Source organism: Tamandua tetradactyla, chromosome 14 (genome assembly GCF_023851605.1).
Source record: "Tamandua tetradactyla isolate mTamTet1 chromosome 14, mTamTet1.pri, whole genome shotgun sequence".
NCBI classification, from domain to species: Eukaryota; Metazoa; Chordata; class Mammalia; order Pilosa; family Myrmecophagidae; genus Tamandua; species Tamandua tetradactyla.
This window is the reverse complement of record NC_135340.1, coordinates 89,520,226-89,546,295: the sequence shown is the minus strand read 5'-3', so window position 1 is coordinate 89,546,295 and position 26,070 is coordinate 89,520,226. Positions and strand designations below refer to the sequence as shown.

The 26,070-nt window shown below is 44.9% G+C and overlaps 1 protein-coding gene and 1 pseudogene across 1 annotated transcript in view; both read left to right on the top strand.

Annotated features, from left to right (window-relative positions):
- LOC143656376 (MAP/microtubule affinity-regulating kinase 3-like) overlaps nt 1-26,070 on the top strand; it is a 106,674-nt gene that overhangs the window by 38,630 nt on the left and 41,974 nt on the right. The window contains 2 exon segments of the mRNA XM_077128459.1: nt 21,693-21,741; nt 24,229-24,294. Of these exon segments, the coding sequence (XP_076984574.1) occupies nt 21,693-21,741; nt 24,229-24,294 (115 nt within the window).
- On the top strand, nt 6,595-12,512 carry LOC143656372 (RRP15-like protein pseudogene; annotated as a pseudogene).

Here is a 26,070-nt window from a genome sequence, read left to right as displayed (position 1 = left end):
GTGGGGCTCGCTGAACACGCAGGAACAGAGAGCCCCGAACTTAAGTCTGCAAAAGCTTTTTAAAGGGTAAGATGAGGGGGGTGGGGGTTGAGCATGGGTCACAGGTGCTGTTTTACAAAAAAGCAGATAAGAACAGTTTTACAACAAGCACTTTTAACAGTTTCACAGCGAGCATTTCTTGAGCATGAGTCATGGGAGTGGCTATTGCAGATAGCCACAGTTTTACAACAAGTGATTTAGGCGCAAGGAGTCAGGGGGGGGGAAGGGCGAGAAACAGATAACCGCCCTGGGAAAGTCTCGGATTGTTTATTTTCAACCTGATGGGGCCCATAATTCTTTTCTTTATAATTCTTAACTCACACCAAATGCATAGCCATGAATACAAAATGACACAAATGCTTTTGCTGGATATTTCAGAAGCTAAGATATATGTAAATAGCTAAATTAAGCAGGAAAAATTAGCTACTGTTAAGCTTTATAAAATTCCCTTTTACATTCCCCACTCCTTTTCGTATATATCTCTAATCTTAGAGATTTTCTGGATTATTTAACACTGAGTACTGTTGTCTGATGAGCATTAGTTTGACATTTCCAATCTGCCCCTGTAAAAACTGTATAATTTTATTTAGAATACATGGTCCTATAGTTATTATTAAAAGTAACACAGTTAAGGGCCCAGCGAGAGCAGATAATAGCGTTGTCAACCAGGGGGACTTAGTAAACCAAGATTCAAACCACCCCTGTTGCGCCTCTCGTTCTTTTTGTCTTTCACGAAGGCGCTCTCTGAGTTTTGTCATGGACTCTTTAACAACACCAGAGTGATCCGCATAGAAACAGCACTGTTCTTTTAAAGCTGCACATAGTCCCCCCTCTTTGAGGAAAAGTAAGTCAAGTCCCCGCTTATTCTGCAGAACTACTTCTGAAAGGGAGGTTAGAGAGTTCTGAAGGGCTGAGACAGATTTTTCTATTTCTTTTAAGTCTTGATCTATCGCGGCCTGTAATTGACTGGTTTGTTGATTGCTATGTACAATGGCAGCAGTCCCTTTGCTTATACCGGCAGCGACAGTTACCCCCAGAGTGGTAAGATTACAAGGGGGTACCAGGAACGAAGGCCCCCCTGCTCCCTCCCAAGTTTTTATAGTCTTTCCATTTTCCCATCTGGATATTGTCCATTTCCAAGGCTTATGCGGGTTGGAATTGGGTTCCCCTGGGGGAAGGAGGAGAAGAAGTAGTAACCCTACGAACCCGCAGCTTGAGAGGATTGTCAGTTCTTTCCAGTTTCCACTGGGACTCAGAGGGCAAAGGCGCAGGTTTGAGATGAGACGCATGGATCCAGGATGCGATGCCATCGACCTTGACTGCGGTGGGGGTGGTCAAGAGTACCTGATACGGTCTTTTCCAGCGAGGTTTAAGAGTCTGGACCTGGTGGCAGCGGACATAGACGAAGTCTCCCACCTGATATTGATGCGGAGTTCTGTTGTCTCCTGGCTGGTAGGAGGTGGAGAGCTGCTGCCACAGGAACCGCTGGGCTTTTTCCAAGGCTCGCAGCCTGTTAAGCAAGGGGGTATGGAGGGAACTATTAATCTCTAGAATGGAAGACATGTCTTTGACTGGAGTTGGCGCTCCATATAAGATTTTATAAGGGGTTAGATTACACAAGAGAGCAGAGGGGGTATTTCTGGCTCTGAACAGGGCATAAGGCAGGAGCATGGTCCAATCTTTCAAGCCAGTCTCTAAAGCTAATTTGGTTAGGGTCTCTTTAATTGTCCTGTTCATTTTTTTTTTACCTGTCCTGAACTTTGGGGTCTGTATGCGCAATGCAATTTCCAATCAATCCCCAATATCCTGGCCACACCCTGACTTACCTGGGCTACAAATGCGGGTCCGTTATCTGACCCTATTACCTTTGGTAGACCGAACCGGGGAAAAATTTCTTCCATAATCTTCTTGACTACGACCTGGGCCGTTTCTCTCTTAGTTGGGTAGGCTTCAACCCATCCTGAAAAGGTGTCGTGTTGGAGAAAGCTGCTTCCGTCCGAAAACTAGGTTACTTCCGAGTTAGGCAATGATTGGTCTTTTAAGTCTCTGCGGATTCCGGTCTCTTCAGCTAATATCTCTTGGCAAGTGTGCAGCACAGGTCCCGCGGTCTCGTCCGGGAGCAGGGTAGCCGGGTTTAAAGCTGATGGGGCCCCAAAAGTCACCCTGTCTTTGTCTAGGAGGATGCTCTGATAGTGAGTAATTCTGGCATTTGACATCCATCTATCTGGAGGCTGGTGGATTATGCTCTCCAGGGCGTGAGGGGCTATTATGGTCAGCTTCTGTCCTAGAGTGAGTTTGTCTGCGTCTTTTGCCAGGAGGGCAGCTGCCACGATGGCTTTGAGACAGCGTGGCCATCTACTGGCAACTGAATTTAATCGCTTGGACAGATAGGCTACCGGTCTTTTCCATGGGCCTAAAGCCTGTGTTAGGACCCCTCTAGCCACGCTTCTCCTTTCTTCTATGTAGAGCGTGAAAGGTTTATTCACGTCTGGGAGGGTTAAAGCTGGAGCTGACAGGAGCGCTTTCTTAATGCTGTCGAAGGCTTCCTGCTGTGCTATTCCCCACTGGAAATCAGCGCTCCCTTTGAGCAAGGGGAATAATGGGGCAGCAAGGGCTGCAAACTCTGGGATTCACAACCGGCAGAATCCCGCTGTCCCTAAGAACTCTCGTAGCTGCTTTCGGGTCGTGGGCGGGGGTATTTGTGTTACAGTTTTCTTTCTAGCCTCGGTGAGCCATCGCTTTCTATTCTTAAGAGTATATCCCAGGAAGATTACTTCCTTTTTACAGATTTGGGCCTTTTTGGCCGAGGCTCGGTACCCCAGTGCGGCTAGCTCACTTAACAGTTTTCGGGTCTCATACTCACAGTCCTCCTTAGTGTCTGCTGCCAACAGTAAGTCATCCACATATTGTAGCAAGGTGACTCTGGGATGCTGAATTCTGAAGGAGCTTAAGTCTTTATGAAGAGCTTCATCAAAAATGGTGGGGGAGTTTTTGAACCCCTGGGGCAAGCGTGTCCAAGTCAGTTGGTTTGAGGACCCCGTCTCTGGATCGACCCACTCGAACGCAAACAAGGGTTGACTGTCTTTATGCAAGGGCAGGCAGAAGAAAGCATCTTTTAGATTAAGCACAGTATACCAAGTCTTTTCAGGAAGGAGAGTGCTGAGCAGGTTATAGGGATTTGGCACCGTAGGATGTATATCCTGCACTCTGCTATTTATTTCCCGTAAATCTTGCACCGGTCTATAGTCTCTAGTTCCTGGCTTTTTGACCGGCAATAAGGGAGTGTTCCAGGCTGATTGACAGGGCTTAAGTACTCCCAAGCCAAGGAATTTCTCTATATGGGGCTTGATTCCTTCCCGGGCTTCCTTGCTTAAGTAGTATTGTTTTACCCGAATTGGAGAAGCGGTGGGCTTTAGGGTCACCACTACTGGGGGCTGATTGACTGCCAACCCTAACCCAGCAACTTCTGCCCAGGAATTAGGGAATTCTTCAAGCCAGGCCTGAGGAATAGAACTGTGGAGCTGTTCTGATTTTACATACAGCTGATATTCTTCTTCGACTGGCAAGGTGAGGGCAGTTATTACAGGTTGGCTTACTAGCGGGTTTAAAAATTTCACCTTTGGCCCCTTAGGATTGAAGGTGATTCTCGCCCTTAGTTTAGTTAACAAGTCTCTTCCCATAAGCGGGGCAGGGCACTCAGGGATAACTAGGAAGGAGTGTTGAAGCTTCCCCTTCCCCAGGTCCATGGTTCTTTTAGTAGTCCAGGTGCAGTAGCGACTGCCATTTGCTCCCCGCATCAAGGACCTTTTTGTAGAGAGCGAGCCTATAGGTTCTTGGAGGGCCGATATTACTGCTCCCGTGTCGACTCCAAAATTAATTGGTACCCTCTCCACATTAAATTTTACCCTGAGCTCGGGGAGGGGTGCCGAGCCCTGACTCCCCTAGTCTTCACTTTCTAGAGCCAATGTGGCCAGTTGTTGCCAATTCGGGGGCCTAGTACCCCTCCGTTTTTTTTTTTTTTTTTTGGACAGTTTTTGGCCCAGTGCCCAGTTTCTTTGCAGTAGGCGCATTGGTCTGGACTAAGAGGGGTATGATAACACCGACCCGAGGATTTTCTTTAGCTTGTCCTCTACTTTCAGTGTTTCTTTCATCTACTGTGGCCAGGATTTTTGTTAATTCTTTCATTCTCCTTTTCTCTCTTACCAACTCTTTTTCCTCTCTCTTTTATAAAACATTTTTTTCAGCTTCTTTGATTAAATCTCGCAAGGCTAGGTCCTGCAACCCGTCTAAGTGCTGCAGCTTGCGTCTAATGTCTGGAGCTGATTGGCCGATAAAGGCCATGGCCACTGAGGCTCTTTGATCCTCTGATTGAGGGTCAAATGGAGTATACCTACGGTATGCTTTCATTAGTTTTTCTAAAAAGACTGAGGGCGATTCGTCCTCTCCCTGAATAACCCCTCTTACCTTGGCCAAATTGGTGGGCCGGCATGCGGCTGCTCGGAGACCCGCTACTAGAGTCTGGCGATAGATGGACAGATGCTCCCTACCTTCAGAGGTGTTCGGGTCCCAGTTAGGGCGGCGCAGCGGGAACCGATCATCGATGATATGCTGGAGTTGGGTGGGTCTCCCGTCTTGTCCAGGAACTTGATTCCTGGCTTCCGGTAGGATTCGATCTCACTCCTCCGTGGTGAAGAGAGTCCCCAGGAGTTGTTGACAATCATCGCAAGTGGGCTGGTGAGAGAACATAAGGGACTCCACCAATCCAGTCAGCCTAGTGGGAGCCTCGGAAAAAGGAGGGTTATTATTTTTCCAGTTATATAAGTCAGAGGAGGAAAAGGGCCAGTATTGTAGAGCAGGCATTTCTCCCCCATGTCCATCATCCACTGGAGGCCCGTGCGGTCTGAGGGGGAGAGTGACCGCCACATCAGATGGGCTTAGTGCTCGTCTGCTTCGTGTACTATGTGCCAGTCCTGGTTCATCTGGGATAGTCTGTTGGTGAACCTGCGAAGAGGAAATGGAAGAGAGTGGGGAGAGAGAACTAGAGGAGGGAGAAGGTGAGCTGAGAGAAGGGGGGTCCTGTACCGGAGCTGAAGGGTAGGGAGGAGGGGAAGAAGGACCTGCGTCGAAGAGGAGTAGATCCGATTGGGATTCCGGTAGGACTGCAGGAGGTAAGGAAGGATAGAGTTTCTGAGCTTGAGAAGGACCCGGCTCCTTGATTGGAAGTACAGAGGGAGAGTCATGTTGACCAAGAGGAGTAAGAAACGGCTTTACCCACGGAGGTGGGTTTTCACACAGGTCCTGCCACACCATGATGTAGGGCTGCTGGTCCGGGTGGCCATACGGGTCAGGGCGGAAGATGACTGACTTGACGGCCCAAATCAAGGGTAGATGAAAAGCTCCTTCCCGAGGCCATTCCACGTTAAAAGAGGGCCACCCGGCCGAGCAGAACGTCTGCTATTTGCCTTTCTTTACAATAAAAGATAGATTCTGACCTCTTTCCCTGACCTCCGACCAGTGTCTTAAGGTCAGAGAAAGTGGAGTCGACATTCCCTGACCCATCTTCGGTAAAACAAAAACAATTCCCAACACACAAATACAGACAGACACACACAGAGCCGGCACACCACGTTTACACAGTTTCAGAGACACAGCTCAGACTGGCCTGATGACTATGATCGAGTTTCCCCCTGTCAGAAGGAAAACAGAATCAGAGTCGGCCCTGTAGGAATCCTCCAGGCGTCCCCAGAGGTCCCCCAATCCCGAGGCGTCCCTCGGGAGAGTGACCTGCAACCCCGGACACGTCTGTCGGTTGCGGTCGGGGAGTGCTCACGCGACTCCCCGACAGTCACTGCCAGTCTGACAGACTAAGCGATCGCACTTCAGACAAAAAGGCCTCACTTACCCCGAGAGAAAGAGCTGTTGGAGCCTCCCCTTACGAAGAGCCGATCTCGGTGGGACCTCCAAATGTAAGAATTTGAGAATTTTGCCACGCAAAGGAGGACTCCAAGAGACGTTCTCTCATGCAACACGCAAGGGGTTTATTTTCCACACATGTGTGGGGCTCGCTGAACACGCAGGAACAGAGAGCCCCGAACTTAAGTCTGCAAAAGCTTTTTAAAGGGTAAGATGAGGGGGGTGGGGGTTGAGCATGGGTCACAGGTGCTGTTTTACAAAAAAGCAGATAAGAACAGTTTTACAACAAGCACTTTTAACAGTTTCACAGCGAGCATTTCTTGAGCATGAGTCATGGGAGTGGCTATTGCAGATAGCCACAGTTTTACAACAAGTGATTTAGGCGCAAGGAGTCAGGGGGGGGAAGGGCGAGAAACAGATAACCGCCCTGGGAAAGTCTCGGATTGTTTATTTTCAACCTGATGGGGCCCATAATTCTTTTCTTTATAATTCTTAACTCACACCAAATGCATAGCCATGAATACAAAATGACACAAATGCTTTTGCTGGATATTTCAGAAGCTAAGATATATGTAAATAGCTAAATTAAGCAGGAAAAATTAGCTACTGTTAAGCTTTATAAAATTCCCTTTTACAATTACTTCCCAGAAACCTAAAAATTTCAGAGGGTTTCTAGGCCAGATAAGTTCCTGAAACCCAGAGGGGCCAATCTCTTTAAGAACATCATCTAGTTCTAACCCCCTATCCCCTATTATCAACACCCCTTTCCAACATGAAAAAGTTAGAATGGTAGCCCAGATACCCCTAAAGATTTGGAGAAAGATCCAAAGTGAAGTAAAAGTTATAACAGAGAAGATAGGGTTTAACAAATGAGTATGACTGTCAAATCATTATATTCATATTTCTTTTAGTCTCCAGTGTCTTGGAGCAGCTAGAAGGAAAAAGCAAAAATTGTGGAACTATAACCCTATGAAACTCTGAAATCTGTTCTATAACTACTTGTTACAGTGTACTTTGTACCTTATTGCTTTTTTGTTTGTACATTATATATATCACAATACAAAAATGTTTTAGAAAAAGCAAGGAAGCAATGATACACATATATGTAGGGAGACATTTAAAAAATCAAGAAAGCACTATATTTTAACATTAGAAATAAATAGGTAAACATTAGGTGAAATAGCTAAAGAAGTTGAAGGTGTTGCTTCTTGGCAAAGAGGAAGGAGGTAAAGGTAGATTTGAACAAGTAACCAACATTGTCTGCTATGGCACAGGCTTCTTGCATATATAAAAAGTTTTGAAAAGCAATAAGAAACGGGGATACCATAACGTAATAGAAAAGTAATCAAAGCTATACTTAGGCAATTAAGGATAGGTGGTCAGTATTCAAATAAAATGTTCACCATTCCAAAAGAGACTGTTTTTTACCAATCAGATCTGCAGTGATGAGAAAATTAGTAATACATATTGTTGACAAGTGTGGAGAAACAGGAAATCTTATATTCTCAATAATGTAAATTAATCTATTTTTAGAGAAGAAAATGGCACTAACCCTTTTTTGTAGCCACTGGACGCATCTCTCAGGGAAGCTTCTGGTGAGCAGTAAAGGCCATGCCCATTGAGGAATCCCTTGTGACTGCAGGGAAAAAGCTGAAAAATTCCCTGAAGGAGAAAAAGAAGATGAAGATAGTAGCCAGGATCACAGCATCAGAGCTGGAAGGTGAATACAAAGACACCGCAGACAGCAGAAATTCTGTAGGAAGCTGTGGATGGGAAAAGGATCAGTTTTCTTCTGATGAAACAATGGAAGCTGACAATGAGGATGATGTTGAACTCTGTGGCAAAGAATGAGAATGCTGCAGAATCTGGTTTGGGAACTAATACGGGCTTGGCAAATGCCATAACTAAGATCCTTGACAAAAAAACTCCTAAAAGTAAACCCACCATTTTGGTCAGATTCTAGAAAAGGAAAAAGAAGAGTTGCAACAAGAATAGAAAAAAGAAAACAGCTTGATCAGAAATAGGAGTGGAAAATGGTATGCAGAGTAAAAGCAAGATTTTTTCAAAGACAAACAGAAATCCTCGGAGAATTGCAGCGAGGGTTGTGGTGCAATTATTTACGCTATTCAGAAGCATCAAAAGATGTTGATGAAAAGGTTGAAGCTGGAAGCTCTATTAGAAAGCATGCTCAGTTGATACCAACAGCATCTGAGAAAGATGTATCAGTGTTCTTCAAGGAATGGATGGAAGTACAAATGAGAAAAGCTCTACTGGGAGGAACCCAAAAGCCAAACAGGCTGAAATGAAATCAGAAGAGAGCCCAGGATGGCCTATCTTATGTGATGATTTCATGATGAGAGTATCTATGAAAGACTAGACAAAGAACATGATGGGCCAGATGATAGCAGACCAGGATCTGAAAGTGACTCTGACACATGAAGTTATATAAGAAGCAAAATCGTCAGTCATTTTCTTTTTCCTGGAGAAATTCTTGATGTTGTGAAAGATGGGGAATTATAAAGATACAACTGTAAGAAAGCCAAAAGACTTTTACAAATTTCGGGGTTTCCTTTTTTCACATTAGACTTTTGTCCAACTTTATTTTCAAGCCTTAGTAAAATTTTGGTATTGTTTCTCATGACAATTCATAAAAGTAAATATTTATACTTGGCCAGCAAGATATGCAATTGCCAGGATCCTTACAAGTTTACATATTAGTCCTGGATATTGGTGTATTGATACAGTCTCATTAATGTTTCTAAAATGGCAGTACCAATTCATAAATAAATGAGCTCTTTGAAGTTAAGAAAAAAAAATGGTACTACCAAATTTGAATGTATATATGTGCTTGATGTGCTCCCCCCATCCAAATGCTAGAGATCTACCCTGTCCATACATTTTCGTAAGTGTGCAAAGATGTATATACAGCATTGTTCGATGTATATACAAGGTTGTTCACTGTGACGTTTGTAATAGCAGAAGTCTAGCATAACCTACATTATAGCAGCACAGTTCTAGCAAAAAAAAAATTGCAGTACATTCAGACATATCATATCCGCCCTACTCTTCTCGAGGAGAGGGAGGGCACTGCTTTCGCTAGTGTTAGATGAATGTCCTTTAATATGCAATTAGTTATCTTATGTCCCTATTATTTGTTATCTTTCTTTTTCCTGTCTTTGTTTTGATGTCACAGTGGTCCTGAGAGAATACTTAGAATCTCTCCCTTCTTAAATTTTGCCTTACCATACTGGCTTGTGTATTTGCTCAACTTTATATGACCTGGAAGATTTCTTTGCCTTTCACCCACTGGTAGCCTCAGCATGCATGATGAGAAGAGTATGAGGAGTGATTAAAATGTACCAATTTTCAGCTACCTTTTTTTCCCCCTAGGAATTTCCTTTTTAGCCAAAATAAAAATTTCTTTGCTCATCCTCTACCTTTTTCTTAAAATTCAACTTAATTTGGGAAGGGGACATAGGTAACACAGTTACGTGATTCAAAGTTCAAACGTTAGAAAAAAGATTAGAAGGGAAGTTCTTCTTTCCAGCCTTTATTTCTAGTCACCCAGTACCCTGCCCCTGTGGCAGCCTAGGTCTTCAGTTTTTGTGCGTCCTTCCATGCATATTCTGTGTATAGAAAAGCAAATACATATTTTCTCCCCGCCCCTTTCCACAAATGTATCAACTTCTTGAAAATCCCTTCAATGTGAACTCTATGGGGTTGTGGTGGTCTCTGTCTTTGGTTTTGCCTGAGAGGGTTAGTGATTTGTCCTTCCATCCAGCTGAGATGCTGCAATTGTTAGGATAAGTGAGACAAAGAAACCTTCACTGACTTTCCAAAACAGTGTTGAGGAAAAGAAGGTATGGTACTGACCCCTCTCTTCCTTCATGAAGCATTCCAGAGCTGTGACTCCTCAACATTACTCTAGGACAAGCAGCTGTTTAATAAATAGAGATTTCTGGCCCCACTTGCAAGTCTGTGGAGGGCCTGAGACTGCAGGATTGTGAAGGGTGGGGCTGGATTTGAGAACCCCTGCTCCGCAGTGTGCAGCACTGTCTGTGTCCATCCACATTCTCCCAGACCCAAGAGGTCTATGGAGGTACCTTAGGGGCCCTTCATAGGAGGAAAGGAAAGAAGGGGCTATTGGGGTGGGTTGAATGGGGAGTGAGGTTGGACAAGGATTGGACTTCTAGTTCCGGTCACTAAAAATCTCATATTTTCACTCTGTGGAAAGACTAAATATTTAAATATCTACATGTTTTATACTTACCATATTCTTGCTTTCCATATTTTAGGCTGATGTAACAACATGAGTATCCACATATGCTGAAACCACATCAGTTCAAATTTCAGATTTCATTTGTTGAAGAAACTATTTCTTGAGCACTTATGTGTGCCAATAGTTTGACCAGGGGTTCAATCACATTTACCTTTACTATGCATTTTAAAACAAGTTTCATAGCACATTAGTAAAAATATAGACTAGTGATTTTTAATTGTGCCTTTTTAAAGTCCCTAGAGTCCTGAGGCCTGACAGGTAGAGAGTGATAAACAATCGATAATTGCGTGAAAAGTTTTGGAGCAGTACTTCTGGAACCTCAATGTAGCTGTAGATCACCAGGAGTTGTTACAGTGCAACTTCTATCTGGCAGGGTTGTGAGGGTCTGGGTTCTGTGTCCATGCTGCTAGCTCTAAGGCCACGCCTGGACAAGGCAAGAACCCCATTTAAAAGAAGCAGCTTCTACAAACCTCCAGTTGGTAGTTGTTATGCATATATGTGGACCCCAAGATTGCCAAATGATAACAACCTAATTTTTTAGGTTTTTTCTTGTTACTTTTTAATGTTGGCAACGAATTACATTGTTGAAGAAAACATTGGTGGACCAAACAAATGGGGGCCAGCAAGCAGAATATGACTTATGGGTGCCGTTTTGCATCCTCTTTCTAGGGCTCTCAGAATTGCCATCATTGGGGGTTGAGGGTGGGGGAATGGGGTATGAGTGCTAAGCAAGCAAGGCTCCAGTAGCCCAACCCCTGTTTTCCATCAGAGCACCTCTGTGTTTTATTTATTTGAAAGTCCAGATAAGGTTTATTTTCAGGGAAGGCTTTTTAATCTGAAAATCTCTGAGAACACTAATATAAATATAGAGGAACGTAATGAGAGCTTTTTTTTTTATTACCAGATATTTTTCATTACTAAGGATATATAGATTACATCAGGTTTACGATGTATGGTATTATTTTGGTATGTAAAATAATAATAGCAAACATTATTTTTGGGTACTTGCTGTGTGCCTGATGGTGAGCATTATCTGTCTCATTTATTTCTTAAAACAACTCCTTGAGAGAGGGATTCTTAATGGCCTTGATCATATAGATATTAAGTATGAAACTCACTTACCAGAGACAGACCTCCCTGTGGATGACAGGATATCAATAACCAGGAATACAAATAAAAGTGTAGCATCACAACTTGAAAGATAATAGGAAAGAAATGAATAGATAACTATGATGTAAAACAAAGGAGACCTACTTAGGTAAGGTTTTCAGAGAATCTGAGACTTAAGGGATGGAAAAGAGAAAAAACCCTAAGAAAGGAAAGAGCTTTGTACGTTAGGTAGGTGAGTAGAGTGGCTAGAGCTGAGGTTGAAAGAGTGAGCTGAGGCTGGATGAGGCAGAACTGCCAGGCCTTTCATTCTAAGCACAGGAGTCCAAGTTATATTGTTCTTTCATCCAACTTGGAGCTTTTCTAATTTAGCAATTATGGAAATAATTTGGAAGATTCAAATACAGCTACTCGACTGTAATAGTTGATCATCAGATAACCATATTCTTAAGCTCTGAGCTCAAATTGTTTTTCACATCTTGCCTGGGTCTCTCTCCCCATGCTCTCAATTGTTAGGTGCTGATTCAATTCTAGATTAGACCCAGAAGGCAAGGACAAGTACAGTGAGAACCTGTGATTTCTCACCAGCTTCTCACCTTCCAGGGCTCTCCCTAGACCTTGTTTCCCTAGGTGTTGAGAGGCCTAGTTCTGTCCAGATTTACCGCAGAAAGATAGTAGGACCTTGGAAAATCTTTTCATCTCCCAGGACCCTGGTTTCCTTTGTTCACAAATGAGTTAAATATGATGGCTTCTAAAAAAATTTGTGATTTTTCGGAAGTCTTCTCATATTAGCCCAGTCCCTAATGATCTGACCCTCTTCTGAATACATGGCACTTGTTTATACCACGTGGTTTATTGTTTTTCCTTATTTTGGGGGGTGATTGAGCAGTTCTGCTGGACTTGACTGGGCAGTTTACTTCAGTTCTCACCCAAATGTTCACGAGTGTACCTGCATTCTCCTGGTCTCAAGTTGAGACCACAGAGCCTCTCTTTCTACATGTGGCCTTCCATCCTTAAAGAGGCTAGACCAATTCTTCAAACAGTGGCAACATCATTCCAAGAGAAGAGGCAGTGATGCCCAACTATTTTATCCACCCAGTGCTTCCCATTTGCTAATGTTCCATTGGCCAGAGCAAGTCACATGGCTGAGGCTAATGTCGTCGCGAAGGGGGTACTCACCGTGTTAGTTAGATTCAGTTGTCAACTTGGCCAGGTGAGCATACCTAGTCTTGTTGCTGCGGACATAAGCCAATGGTACATGAACCTCATCTGTTGCCAATTACATCTGCTGTGGAGAGCCGCCTCCCGGGTCGGGCCTAGTGGACACGCCGCAGCCTGCCCTAGAGTTCCCCCCGCCCATCGAGTGAGCCAGGATGGCGCCCGCATCCTGTTTCCGCCTTATACGTATACCCGACGTTCGGGCCAAGATGGCACCCGATCGTCACTTCCGCCCATGATGTACACGCCCACCTCTCCTATCCACCTATCCCAGCCTTGTACGTGTAGCTCAGCCATTGGTAATCACCACACTATATCTAGGACCCCGGGCGGGAAGTCGGGGAGACAGCCCGCAGAGAGCCGTGCTTGACGGCCGCATAGAGGTTGTCCCCCGCAGGGAGTCTCCCCCCTGCGTGAGAAATGTAACAAGGTGTGTAAGCTTAGCTCCAGTAAAACTTGGCACTTACAACAAACCTGGAGGAGTGTGTCCGAGTCTTTTTCTTCAGCGTCTTCCCCCGCCGGCCGGGGACCAGAGACCAAGAGAAGAAGCTCCGGACAAGTGGTGGCCCGTACGGGGAACATCCTCGCGCCTCTCCTGATTCCTCTCAACCTTCGCGCCTGATCACCGCGAAGAGGTAAGTGTCTTTGCTTTACTTGAGGGTTAAGGCCCGTGGGTACTCAGGCCACCCCGGGGGAGAGCTCGGTAGACGTCACCGAGCACGCTTGAAGCTAGTGCCGACTGCAAGCATGGGGCAGTCTGAAAGTTCCCGGTCTGCCTCGTTTACGGACGGTTCTTGCAGAGGCAGGCCGTCGGAGCCAGGCGCCTCATCAGACAGCTCGGACTCAGCATCAGAGGACGGTGAGGGCGTGGGGACAAATGAAAACCCGTTAATTGAGCTAGAAACCTGCCCACGACCTTCCGCCCCGCCCGCACCCGCGAGCGTGACGCGGGGGCCTTTGGGGGGAGGCCCTGGTGTTTCCGCCTTAGACCCCCGATACGGGCTCCCCCTAGTGGCCGACTCGGGTAACTGTCATGAGTCTTTTTCACCCCCTCCAGAAGGTAACCCTGAATTTCCGGAGCGCTGGCAGGAGGAGGGACCACTTTGCCTACCTCCGCCGCCCGCGTATACAGCCCCACAGGGCCGCTCGTTAGCTCTTGGTAGGGGGAGATTCTTTTGGAGATGGAACCCTTTTAATGCGATAAGTGCTAATCAGCCAACAGGCATGTTTCCAGTCCTTATTAATCCTCCCGGTAATAACCAGTATGAGGCCTATGACTATAAAGTGTTAAAAGAATTAAGACAAGCTGTTCATCAGTATGGCCCGAATGCACCATTCACTCTAAATATGGTTGAGAACCTCTCGGCACTAAACCACACGCCCGCAGACATTTATCAGCTCGCTCGTGCTTGCTTGCCTCCAGGTCGGTACATCGACTGGAAAGCGTGGTTTGAGGAATTAGCAGAAGAACAAGCGGCAAAGAATGCCGCAGGGAGGCGGGGTGGGTGGAATGCCGACATGCTACTAGGAAAAGGCACCCACGCCCACAATCAGACGGGGTATCCACAAGAAGTCTATGCTCAAGTCTTCCGCTGCTTTGTGGGAGCATGGAAAAAGCTGACCGGGGAAGGGGAAGCTCAGGCCTCGCTTACCAGCATTCACCAAGGACCCACCGAACCATTTGTAGACTTTGTGGCAAAAATGCAGACCGCAGCAGAAAGAATCTTTTCTGACCCAGGGGTAGCAGAAACAGTTATCAAACAGATGATATTCGAACAGTGCAATAAAGAATGTAAGGTTATTCTTGCACAAAATCGAGGGAAGTCCCTGACAGATTGGGTTCGCCTCTGTAGAGATGCTGGTAGCCCTTTAACTAATGCAGGTCTTGCTGCCATGCTAGCTAGCTCTCTACATGTGGACACAGGAGACTCGGGGGGTCCTGTGGTAAGGCCTAAAACCTGTTTTGGATGTGGCAAACCAGGTCACTTTAAGAGGGAATGTCCCGGTAGAGCCCCTAATCAGCGGCAAAATGAACCCCGAGTCCAAAGCAAACTCTGTGGCCGCTGTAGAAAGGGACCCCATCGTGCGGAAGACTGTAGATCAGCCTTCAGCGCAGAAGGGGAGCGTCTCTCTGGAAGACCAGAACAGCCCTCAAAAAACGGGCGGAGGGGGCCCCCCAATACGGAGGGCCCCCGCCCTGCTCCTCTCCGCTCCGTGCGTCCCCCGGGTCCGCAGGATTGGACCTCTGTGCCACCTCCCGACTCGTATTAACCCCCTCCATGGGTGTTCAGCTAGTGAAAACTTCCTTTAAAGGGCCCTTACCCCAAGGGGCTGTTGGGTTAATATTAGGGAGAGCGTCCACGGCCCTAAAAGGACTAACAGTTATACCAGGCGTGGTAGACTCAGACTTCACCGGCTCCCCCCAAATCATGGTTCAGTCACAGCAAGGCACTTTAGTCATTGCAGAGGGCGATAAATTGGCACAACTCCTGCTCCTGCCTAGTTTACATGCTGCCTTTCCAAGCAGACCCGACCTAAGGGGAGACAGAGGATTTGGATCGTCTGGGGAAATCTTTGAAGGTTTACATATGTCCCTAGAGAACCGACCCATGTTGACACTCAAGGTGCAAGGCAGGCCCTTCCTGGGCCTGCTGGACACCGGAGCTGACCGATCTATTATACGGCAGCAAGACTGGCCCGCCTCTTGGTCGCTATGCAAAGCGGAAGAAATCCTCACAGGGATCGGGCAGTGCTCTGCTCCCATGATAAGTGCCTCCGCCCTTCACTGGGCAGATGACAAAGGACATCACGGCTCTTTTCAGCCTTTCGTGCTGGCTTTACCCGTTTCCCTATGGGGAAGAGACGTACTGACACAAATGGATCTTACCCTAACAACTAATTATTCCAAAACAGCCAAGGACCTTCTAAAAGGTATGGGATACGTCCCCGGAAAAGGATTGGGGGCCTCCCTGCAAGGACGCCCAGCGCCTGTACAGACCATACCCAATCCAGGCAGGCAGGGCCTGGGTTTTTCGCGGGGGCCACTGAGGGAAGATTCCCACCCACCCCAATAAAAATAACTTGGAAAACATTGACCCCTATTTGGGTGCCTCAGTGGCCCTTGCCGCAGGAAAAGCTCAATGCGCTACACGCGCTTATATCAGAACAGCTAAAAGAAGGTCATATCATTCCGTCCTCATCCCCTTGGAATACACCTGTATTTGTCATAAAGAAAAAATCAGGGAAATGGAGACTATTACATGATTTAAGAGCCATTAATAACTGTATGGAACCCCTAGGACCTGTTCAAACGGGGTTACCCTTGCTCTCCGCCTTACCGGGGCATTGGCCTGTCTTTATACTAGACCTTAAAGACTGTTTTTTCTCAATCCCACTTCACCCTGAAGACACCCCAAAGTTCGCCTTTACCATACCTTCCCTTAACCAGGAAGGGCCTAGTCAACGATTTGAATGGACAGTCCTGCCCCAGGGCATGACCAATAGCCCTACTATGTGTCAACTGTACGTTGCCGCACGGTTAACTGATACCCGGCGACGTTTCCCTCGAGTGAAAATCGTTCACTACATGGACGATCTTTTACTAACTTCTGCAGACTTACCCCTCCTTCAGGCAGCGCTGTCACATCTAGTGCTGACGCTCAGAAATACCGATCTCATGATTGCTCCTGAAAAAATTCAAATGGCTGATAATGCCACCTTCCTGGGAGCGAAGCTTTCGCCCACTCAAGTCTCCCCCCAAAAGGTGTCTCTTAGAACAGACACTCTTAAGACCCTAAATGACCTGCAAAAACTAATGGGGGATATCAATTGGGTTCGCCCATACTTAAAACTACCCAATGCCACACTGGCACCTTTATATGATTTGTTGAAAGGAGACCTAGATATAACCTCTCCCCGGCTTCTCACTCCCGAAGCACGGCGAGCACTAGCTAAAGTAGAGGAGGCACTCAGCACCGCTGTCATAAAAAGAATAAACCCCCATGAACCTTTTGAAGCCTGCCTGCTGCCCACAGAACTGCAGCCTACGGCAGTGCTGTGGCAACAAGGACCACTACTCTGGGTCCACCCCGGAATCTCCCCCAGAAAAAGTTTAGAACATTATCCCACAGCGGTTGCAGAATTGGCCTCAGAAGCCCTCAAAAGAGCAGTGCAACACTTTGGCCAACACCCTAAAAACCTCAGAGTGCCATACTCTTCCCGGCAACTCGAAACGCTTACTGGGTGCATAGACCAATGGGCTATTCTCAGGTGTATTTTTGCAGGAAATATTGACAACCAATACCCGAAAGACCCCCTCTTGCAATTTATTACCCAACATCCAATAATTTTTCCTAAAATAACTTCACCTAAGCCACTAGTGAATGCCCTCACCGTATACACGGATGGTTCCAGCTCCGGTTCAGGAGCATACTGTGTAGAAGGGAGTACTCCCAAGACAGTATTTTTTCAACCACAAAGACCTCAGTGGGTAGAATTACAAGTCATTATCACTGTCCTGAAAGAAATCACCGATCCTCTAAATATTGTATCAGACTCCCTTTACGTAGTGAATTCTGTAAATATTTTAGAAACGGTGGGCGTTATAAAGCATTCTTCCTCAGTAAGACCATTTTTCCTCAAACTTCAGGAAACCATATATTCCCGGCAATGCCCCTTCTTCATAACCCATATAAGAGCTCACTCAGGCCTGCCAGGTCCCATGGCGCAGGGAAATCGCCTAGTAGATAAGGCCACTCGGCAACCACATATTTTCCCAGTGCTAACACCATATCAGCAAGCACAGGGATTCCATACTAAATTTCATGTCAATGCAAGCACCTTGGCCAGACGGTTTCAAATACCGCGCGCAGCTGCCCGAGATATAGTTAGAGCCTGCAATAATTGTTCCGAGCAAAAGGCAGCCCCTTCACTGGGCATCAACCCCAAAGGTCTCATCCCAGGTGACATTTGGCAAATGGATGTCACTCACCATGCGGAATTTGGCAAAGTGAGATATTTACATGTATCTATAGATACATACTCCCAAATACTATTCGCCACAGCTGAGACCGGAGAAAAAGTTCACCAGGTTATTTCGCACTGCCTTGCCGCTTGGGCAGCATGGGGCAAGCCAAAATTGTTAAAAACAGACAATGGACCAGCTTACACCAGTCAAACCTTTCAAAGGTTCTGTGATACTATGGAGGTGCAATTAAAGCATGGCATCCCTTATAATCCTCAAGGACAGGGAATCATCGAAAGAGCACATAGGTCTCTTAAAGACCTGCTCAAAAAACAAAAAGGGGGAATAAGCCATGGCCTATCCCCGAAGGCTCAACTGTCAGTGGCTTTATTTACATATAATTTTCTAAATGAAAACCCACTAGGGGTGACACCTGCCCTTCAACACACCACCTCAAGCCCACCGCATAGAGGTCTAGTCCGGTGGAAAGATATTCTGTCAGGACAATGGAAAGGCCCTGACCCGGTACTTAGTTGGGCCAGAGGCTCTGTTTGTGTTTTTCCCCAGGAACCAGGACGTCAACCTGTGTGGGTTCCGGAAAGACTGGTGAGAACCGTGACGTCGCCCGAGGACGCCAAGGAACTGTTGCCCAGAAAATTGATAAGCCTCCAACCAGAGCCACCGGATCCGGTCTCCAACTCTGCTGATGATGGCGGCGACCGAAAAGATGACAACAACAGTGCAAGTGACCCTCCGACCGAGTAGAAGAGAGACTAACTTTAACCCCACTTTTCCCACTACGAGCTACTGTGGGACCAAGTCACCTCATGGTTCTCTTGGCCCAGGTTGACCACTTGGATTCTTTTAGCAGTGGGACTCTTAGTAACTCTGCTCATTGTTAAATGTTTGTTAGAACGCTTGTTCCAGACGCAGCAACAGCTACGCGTCACCACTATGTTGGCTATGTCACTCGCCCCTGATGCTCTTGGCAACGACCGTCCCGCTACCCAGTCCTTCCCCTCACTGTATGGCCCGTCCCGGCCACTCAGGGCGGGGCGCTCGAAAACAGGATCTGCTGCAAAGCCCATGGCCGTGTCCCGGGTGTAAAAGGCGGCACCAGAAGTCATAATTTTTGTCTAAAGGATGATCTCTACGGCGGAGTCACGGTCCTGGCCAGACTAGACTCCGGCCATTGCACAGAGACACCTAATGACGCTCTCGGCTCTGGTTGCCGCTCTCCTGCCCCCCTACATAACCCAGTTGCGAGGCGAAGCACTGCAGGGAGAGTCACGTGGTTTCCAGCTCACGGGCTCTCCGGTCTCTATATGAGGTGAGCATTCTGGTCGGTGCCAGAGGTTCAGCCGCAAGATGGCTGGAGCCTAGTCCAGACTCCCCAAAGCACCAAATCATGTAGTGGGCCTCTCAGGCTCATGGGAGCACACTCATCAATGGAGACACTGGGTCAAAATGAATAAAAAAGGGGGAGATGTGGAGAGCCGCCTCCCGGGTCGGGCCTAGTGGACACGCCGCAGCCTGCCCTAGAGTTCCCCCCGCCCATCGAGTGAGCCAGGATGGCGCCCGCATCCTGTTTCCGCCTTATACGTATACCCGACGTTCGGGCCAAGATGGCACCCGATCGTCACTTCCGCCCATGATGTACACGCCCACCTCTCCTATCCACCTATCCCAGCCTTGTACGTGTAGCTCAGCCATTGGTAATCACCACACTATATCTAGGACCCCGGGCGGGAAGTCGGGGAGACAGCCCGCAGAGAGCCGTGCTTGACGGCCGCATAGAGGTTGTCCCCCGCAGGGAGTCTCCCCCCTGCGTGAGAAATGTAACAAGGTGTGTAAGCTTAGCTCCAGTAAAACTTGGCACTTACGACAAACCTGGAGGAGTGTGTCCGAGTCTTTTTCTTCAGCGTCTTCCCCCGCCGGCCGGGGACCAGAGACCAAGAGAAGAAGCTCCGGACAATCTGCAGTCAGCTAGGAGGCGTGTCTGCTGCAATGAGTGACCTTTGACTTAATCGGCTGGTGCTTAAATGAGAGATTGCAACGTAGCACAGCCTAAGCAGCTCGGCATTCCTCATCTCAGCACTTGCAGCTCAGCCCAGGCCTTTCTAGATGCAGAAAGAAGTCACCCCGGGAAAAGCTGTTGGAACTCAGGGGCCTGGAGAGAAGACCAGCAGAGACCATCCTGTGCCTTCCACAGAAGAAAGAACCTCAGTGGAAAGTTAGCTGCCCATCCTCTGAAGAACCAACAAAATAAATCCCTTTTTATTAAAAGCCAGTCCGTCTCTGGTGTGTTCCGTTCCGACAGCTAGCAAACTAGAACAGATTTGGTACCGGAGAGTGGGGTGCTGCTGCGGTTTGCAAATACCAGATATGTTGGAACGTTTTTTGGATGGCTAAGGGGGAGATTTTGGAGGAACTGTGAAGAGATTGATGGGGAAGTCTTGTAGTGCATGAAGGGACTGTTGGTGTAAATGAAACCACTGGCAATCTTGAAAAAGGGCACGAAAGGGAGAGATTGGATTTGCAGAGTGAGAACCATGGAAGTTCAGTCTGAAGCCAAGAAACCTCGGCCAGGAGAGTAAACCCACCTGTATGCGTGGAGAGGGTGAGTCTACCCTGAAGGGCGAGGATGAGTCTCCCCTCTCATTGCACTGGAAGAGTTGTACAGCCTCATACCTTGGAAAAGGTGTAGCACGCTCCTTGGGGGACTGGGAGAGCCTGGCTGCCACCATGTGGAGGGGTTGAGCGTGTGCCCCAGAAATGGCAGAGAGCCCAGGGGTGGCCCTGATGCCTGGAGAGAGTGGAGCCCAGAGGTGGTCTCCTCGATGTTCCCCGAGGTTGATTTGGTAAGAGGCGGGCCACTGCATAGGCCCTTGGAAGGGGTGGGACTGCCACTTTCTAAAGCCGAATGATAAATGACTTTCAGAGTTTGAGATCCCACGGCGCTTGCCCTGCAGGTTTTACATCTGTGTTTCTTCCCATTTCTCCCTATGGAAATGACAATCTGTATAATGTGAATATCCTCCTTTGCTTATTGGCACCGGTCTTGTTTTGAGATTCACAGGTCCACAGCAAGAGAATTTTTTACATCTGTGTAAGGTGATGCTTGAAGTTTCCAAGTTGACAAGGGGTGGACATGTGTTAGTTAGATTCAGTTGTCAACTTGGCCAGGTGAGCATACCTAATCTTGTTGCTGCGGACATAAGCCAATGAACGGTAAGTGAACCTCATCTGTTGCCAATTACATCTGCAGTCAGCTAGGAGGCGTGTCTGCTGCAATCAGTGACGTTTGACTTAATTGGCTGGTGCTTCAATGAGAGATTGCAAGGTAGCACTGCTAAGCAGCTTGGCATTCCTCATCTCAGCACTTGCAGCTCAGCCCAGGCCTTTGGAGATGCAAAAATGAAAGTCACCCTGGGAAAAGCTGTTGGAACCCAGGGGCCTGGAGAGAAGACCAACAGAGACCATCCTGTGCCTTCCACGTAAGAAAGAACCTCAGTGGAAAGTTAGCTGCCTTTCCTCTGAAGAACCAACAAAATAAATCCCCTTTTATTAAAAGCCAATCCATCTCTGGTGTGTTGCATTCAGGCAGCTAGCAAACTAGAACAGTCACCAAAAGCATGAACATGTGAGGTGTGATTCATTCAGGGCATTAATGTAACCACCCACCCCAACTTTGGTGCTAAGTTACCTGCCTTCTCTAATAAGGGATTTCTTGAGGGTGGTTTTCTTCAAAATCTTTTCATATAATTTCTTAAATCATCAGTCTAATGTGCTCATGATGTAGTTTATTGGGATCATGTAAGTTTTGATTAACTAAGTTAGAATCCCTAGGTAGAAGCTTTAGTGAATCAAAGTTTGATCACAAATTATTTTGCCTAAATCTGATCTTGTTTTCAAAGTAGCAAAGTAAAATTCACACACACACACACGTCATGGGACCTTTGCTGTTACTTATAAGTTAAAATTGAAGAGTTTGGTAATAGATTATAAAGCAATCTCAGACTTAACCAAGACTTTCCTATTAGTCTTCGATATGGAATGCTAAACATTTGCAATGCATTTGTTATCCAAGAGAAAATCTAATTTTATATTGCAACAGTAGAATGTAATATTTAATAACTGTCTTGGGGGATTGTGTGTGTGTTTTTTTTTTAGCTCTTCAGAGAAGTAAGAATAATGAAGATTTTAAACCATCCAAACACAGGTACTTTCTGCTTTCTTATATATTTTTGGGTCAAAATGCATTCTTTGAAAGTATGTCATAAAGCTAAACGTATATTCCAGGAATGATAGAAGGAGATTCCTTACCTCCCCCCTGCCCAGGTACATGTTTACTATTTTTAAAATATACATACAAGTTATTGATCATTTGCATTCTTTTTTTTAATGACTTAAGATAAGATATAAAAGCTAAGGAATTAAGTACTTGAATTTATCATTTTAATGCAGTGGAAACATCTGTAACCAGATTATAATTTAGCTAAAAACTAACTTTTTAATATATCTAAAATTATCATAGTTAAGTTATGGTATAACATGTTTTGATGTAGTTTTGTGCCTAAGAAAATACTTATACATTGAATCATATTTTACAACACCTGGGATGCATGCTATTTATTGGAATTTTGGTATGAATTGTTTTAAAAAGCTGAGTTGTTTTGCACGTCCTCTGCGCACAGCTCTATACTAGGTATAATGTGGGGTAGTTTTAAAGAGAAGGGAGGGCGTGTTCCTGCCCTCATAATTGTAGAAACAAGATGAAGATATACAAATTACTGAATACTGACCTCCACTCTTTATACATCCAAATGGAAACTTTTGATCTCATGTAGATCTTAATAGAGCTCTTTTAAAATAAAAATGCTTTTATACAATGATAATTTCTCTAATCTAAAAGCATTATTTCAAGGTGAAATAGCTGTTATTAAGAGAGCCAAGTGTGTAGGGTTACTATCAGAGTCACTTGTGGGAAGTGGTGGGGACATGCCTGCTGGTGAAGACATAGCAAGAATCCCTGAGGCATAAGAATAGAAGCTAATGTTGACTCTGCAACCACAGGAGGGAAAAACTTTTATATGGGCCCTCCTGTTTTGATTGTATACTTATACAAAGGCTTATTTCCTCAAATCCAATTCATTCTATCATTGTAAAAAGCATTATTTTATGTATAGCAAGGAAAAAATGCTAACAATTAGTTATAGAGAGCCATCATTTTGACATCAGGAAGATTAGTTAAAATGTGGAAAACTATACCACTTTGAATCACTGAAATATGCTATGTTTAAAGAATAGAAAAATCACAAGAAATAGACCCTTCTTCAAGGGAAAGAAAACTTTCTTTCTTAGTGGCAAGAAAGCTCCTTTCTTTGCTTTTCATTTTAGCCCTTTGGAGTTAGCCAGCCAACGTTGGATTTCAGATTCCAACTTTTTACCAAAAGCTTTATTACCTACCTAGAACTAACTTACAAATATTTATTTTATCTTTTAATTACTTAAGTTGTGCCCTGATTCCTTCCACAGATCTCTTCTTACTTAAGGACCTATCTTTGATAATAGATTTAAATTAAAAAAAAATTCCTATTGCATTAAAGTAGATTTTCCAGACAAGGCAGTATTTACTTTGAAGTTTAGAAGGGTTTTTTTGTTGTTGTTGATTGTTGACCTGCAGGTTTACCTTAATTTTCTTTAAATGCTTTTTTTTGACAATCTGAATGTATGAGAGCTGAAGGAAATGTCTGACCATTTTATTCATCAATTCAACATTGACTGATTAACTAGTAAGTGTTAGGTGCTTTGTTTGGTCTAATTCTATGTTCAAGTACCATCAAATAGCCTGCAATATAAAAGATTAGCATTTGCTCCAATTTGTATCTTTGGTAAATCTAACTTTTAAAATGTATTATTCTCAAAATGAAGTAGATATGCAAAATGATGATTTGATAGCTACAAAATTTTACTTCAGTTTCATTTAACAATGCATATATTTTAATTGATATGTTATGATTTTATTAATTAGCAGTAATAGAAATATTTCTATGTGTAACAAGGGATGGTGGTAGCAAAATCACATCTAAAACTATTGAAAATTAATTACTTAATAAAAACTCTTTTCAATTCATTTGCAAATCAATCTCTTCTACTTCTTTCCACCTTGATTTCAGAATAATCACACAGGAACTTGTTGTCCAAGCATTGGGATGTTTCCCAAGCAACAAAATGTCTCAAGTGGATCTAGATTCTTAAAGCTCTAATGAAAAGTTTGCGTTGCAGGAATAGGGTAAATCTGAGCCACTCTTACAGGTTGAATGAAGACAGTTTTTCCTGAGGTCTTGTCATCTTGCAGAGGATGAGCTGCTGGAAGGAAAGTTAGCCAGTGCAGACCCAGTGAAGAATGGTGATAGAGGAAAATGAAAGTCGATATATTTTGCTGGACTGCTGAGTGTATAGTGAAGTTTTGCTGTTTGAGCACCCAGAGAATAATCTTTATTCTTATGGAATTCTATGCTTTTATGAAATCTTTTCTGTTATAATATATGATAAAATTTCTTAAAAGCAGTTTTGTAGAGGGCTGACTGTTAAATTCTTTGAGAGAGGTTAAAAAAATGCTTTTCATTGTTACAGTTTATATATGCATAGTGTGTACATACAGCCCTTTATTTCTTTTTCTCTTCATATCTCTTCCCTCCCTCAGTGAAGTTATTTGAAGTCATTGAAACGGAAAAAACACTCTACCTAATCATGGAATATGCAAGTGGAGGTAAGAACATTTTTATATACTAGGGTTTTCCCCCCTCCTTTTCCCTTCTCCTTTTTCCCTTTTAAGGGAGTATGCATCCACACTTGCTCATATGGATAATTGTTAAGGTTTCATTTAGCATCCAAAATCATAATACACTAGCCTGCGAGTCAGTTAGAAAAGACCCTTAGCAGTTCTGTAGGTTGGCATGGAGTACTTCATTAGTAGCATTATTAACTGATAATATCCAAGGCCTTGGATTTTTTAAGTGTATTAATGCATTAGCCAGCTGGATTCTTTTCTTTATCAGATTTTAATGTCATTGGTATCCATCTTTCTCAGGGCCAAAAATGATGGTTACAGTACCTATGATTACATTTTCCTCTAAGATTAGGGAATATAGATGTTTGCATAGAAGTTTATGTAAATGTAGGCATTTTTCTGAAATGCATGTATATATTCTCTATCTTTTTATAATGACTTGGAGTGAAGTTTGTCTGGGCTTGTAATTTTTACACCACTTGAATTTCATTGTCTTCCCCTTTCTGGTCTCAGAGCTTCTTAAGAGCAGACACTTTGGCAGTCCTCTTTGTGTGCTCCCTGCCTCCAGCATGGGGCCTGGCACATAACAGATACTTAACAAATGAGGATTGAACTGAGGTTGTAAAATGATGAATGACGGGATACACATTTTATTGAATTCCACAGTATAGCTAATAGTTTGGATTGCAGGAGTTTTATTTATCCTTAGCACTTTGCTCCAGGTTGTAAAACCTGGAGCTAGAAAGTTGAGTCAGCCTGGCTTTAGTGCATTAACCCTTTAATCAGGAGCCCCTGAGCCTATTGTGGAAAAGAATGAGTTCTAGTAGGCGTACTTCAGACATCACTTTTTATGCTCCTAACTCATTGGTTGTGTGTTTTAGATTTTAAATTTGTGGTTTGGAAATTTAGTTGGCATTTTCATACTTGAGGAACAATAGGAAGTAATGAAGGTTAATTATAGTACCAAAGATCTATATGGAGTTCTAATACTTTCTACTCATCTTATGAGCAAATAACACAGAAGTAGTTTTCATAACCTTCTCATTGTGTTGCCTCCACTGTGTACAGGGGGCTTTCTCTTACTTCATCTCCTTTGACCTTGACAGTGACTCTGTGAGCTAGCCAGGCAGTGAGTGATAGGATCTACCCTTGAGGAATGGAGACTGGGAAGTGTTAAGGTGGTCATGCTGCAGGGCCTGGAACCCAGCCTTATGATACCGTGTGACCCTTCTAGTTGGTCAGTCGGTCACAGTTTCTGTTCTCATCTATTTTAGGTGCCCAGGTCTTATAGGCAGGAGTGAGACAAAGCATCTGAGAAGTACCAGTTGTAGTAGAAAGAAGATCAGCTTTGAAAAACCCAGATGTGGGGTCAGTCCAGCCAGTGCCCCTTATTGGTTATTTCACCTGACAAGTTACAGACATACATACATACATGCAACTTGTCTGAACTTCCTAATGGGGTGCTACCACAGTCCTCCTTCAAGGACCCTTACTGCACATGCTTTCCACCTTGTGCCAGCACCGTGACAACATATGAAGTCAATGGTTGATTGTCGTCTTGGTCTGTTTGTTTTAATCAGCTCAGCAAAGCACTGTCTGTCTCCAGGACATCTATTTTGTTGTTGATGCCTTTGCCATGTGAACAAGAAACATTTAATTAAATTGACTGTCCACTCCCTCTCCCCAACCTGGTACCTTTTGGTTTGGTATAATCACAGAATTTTAGAATTGGAAGGAATCTTCCAAAAATCATCT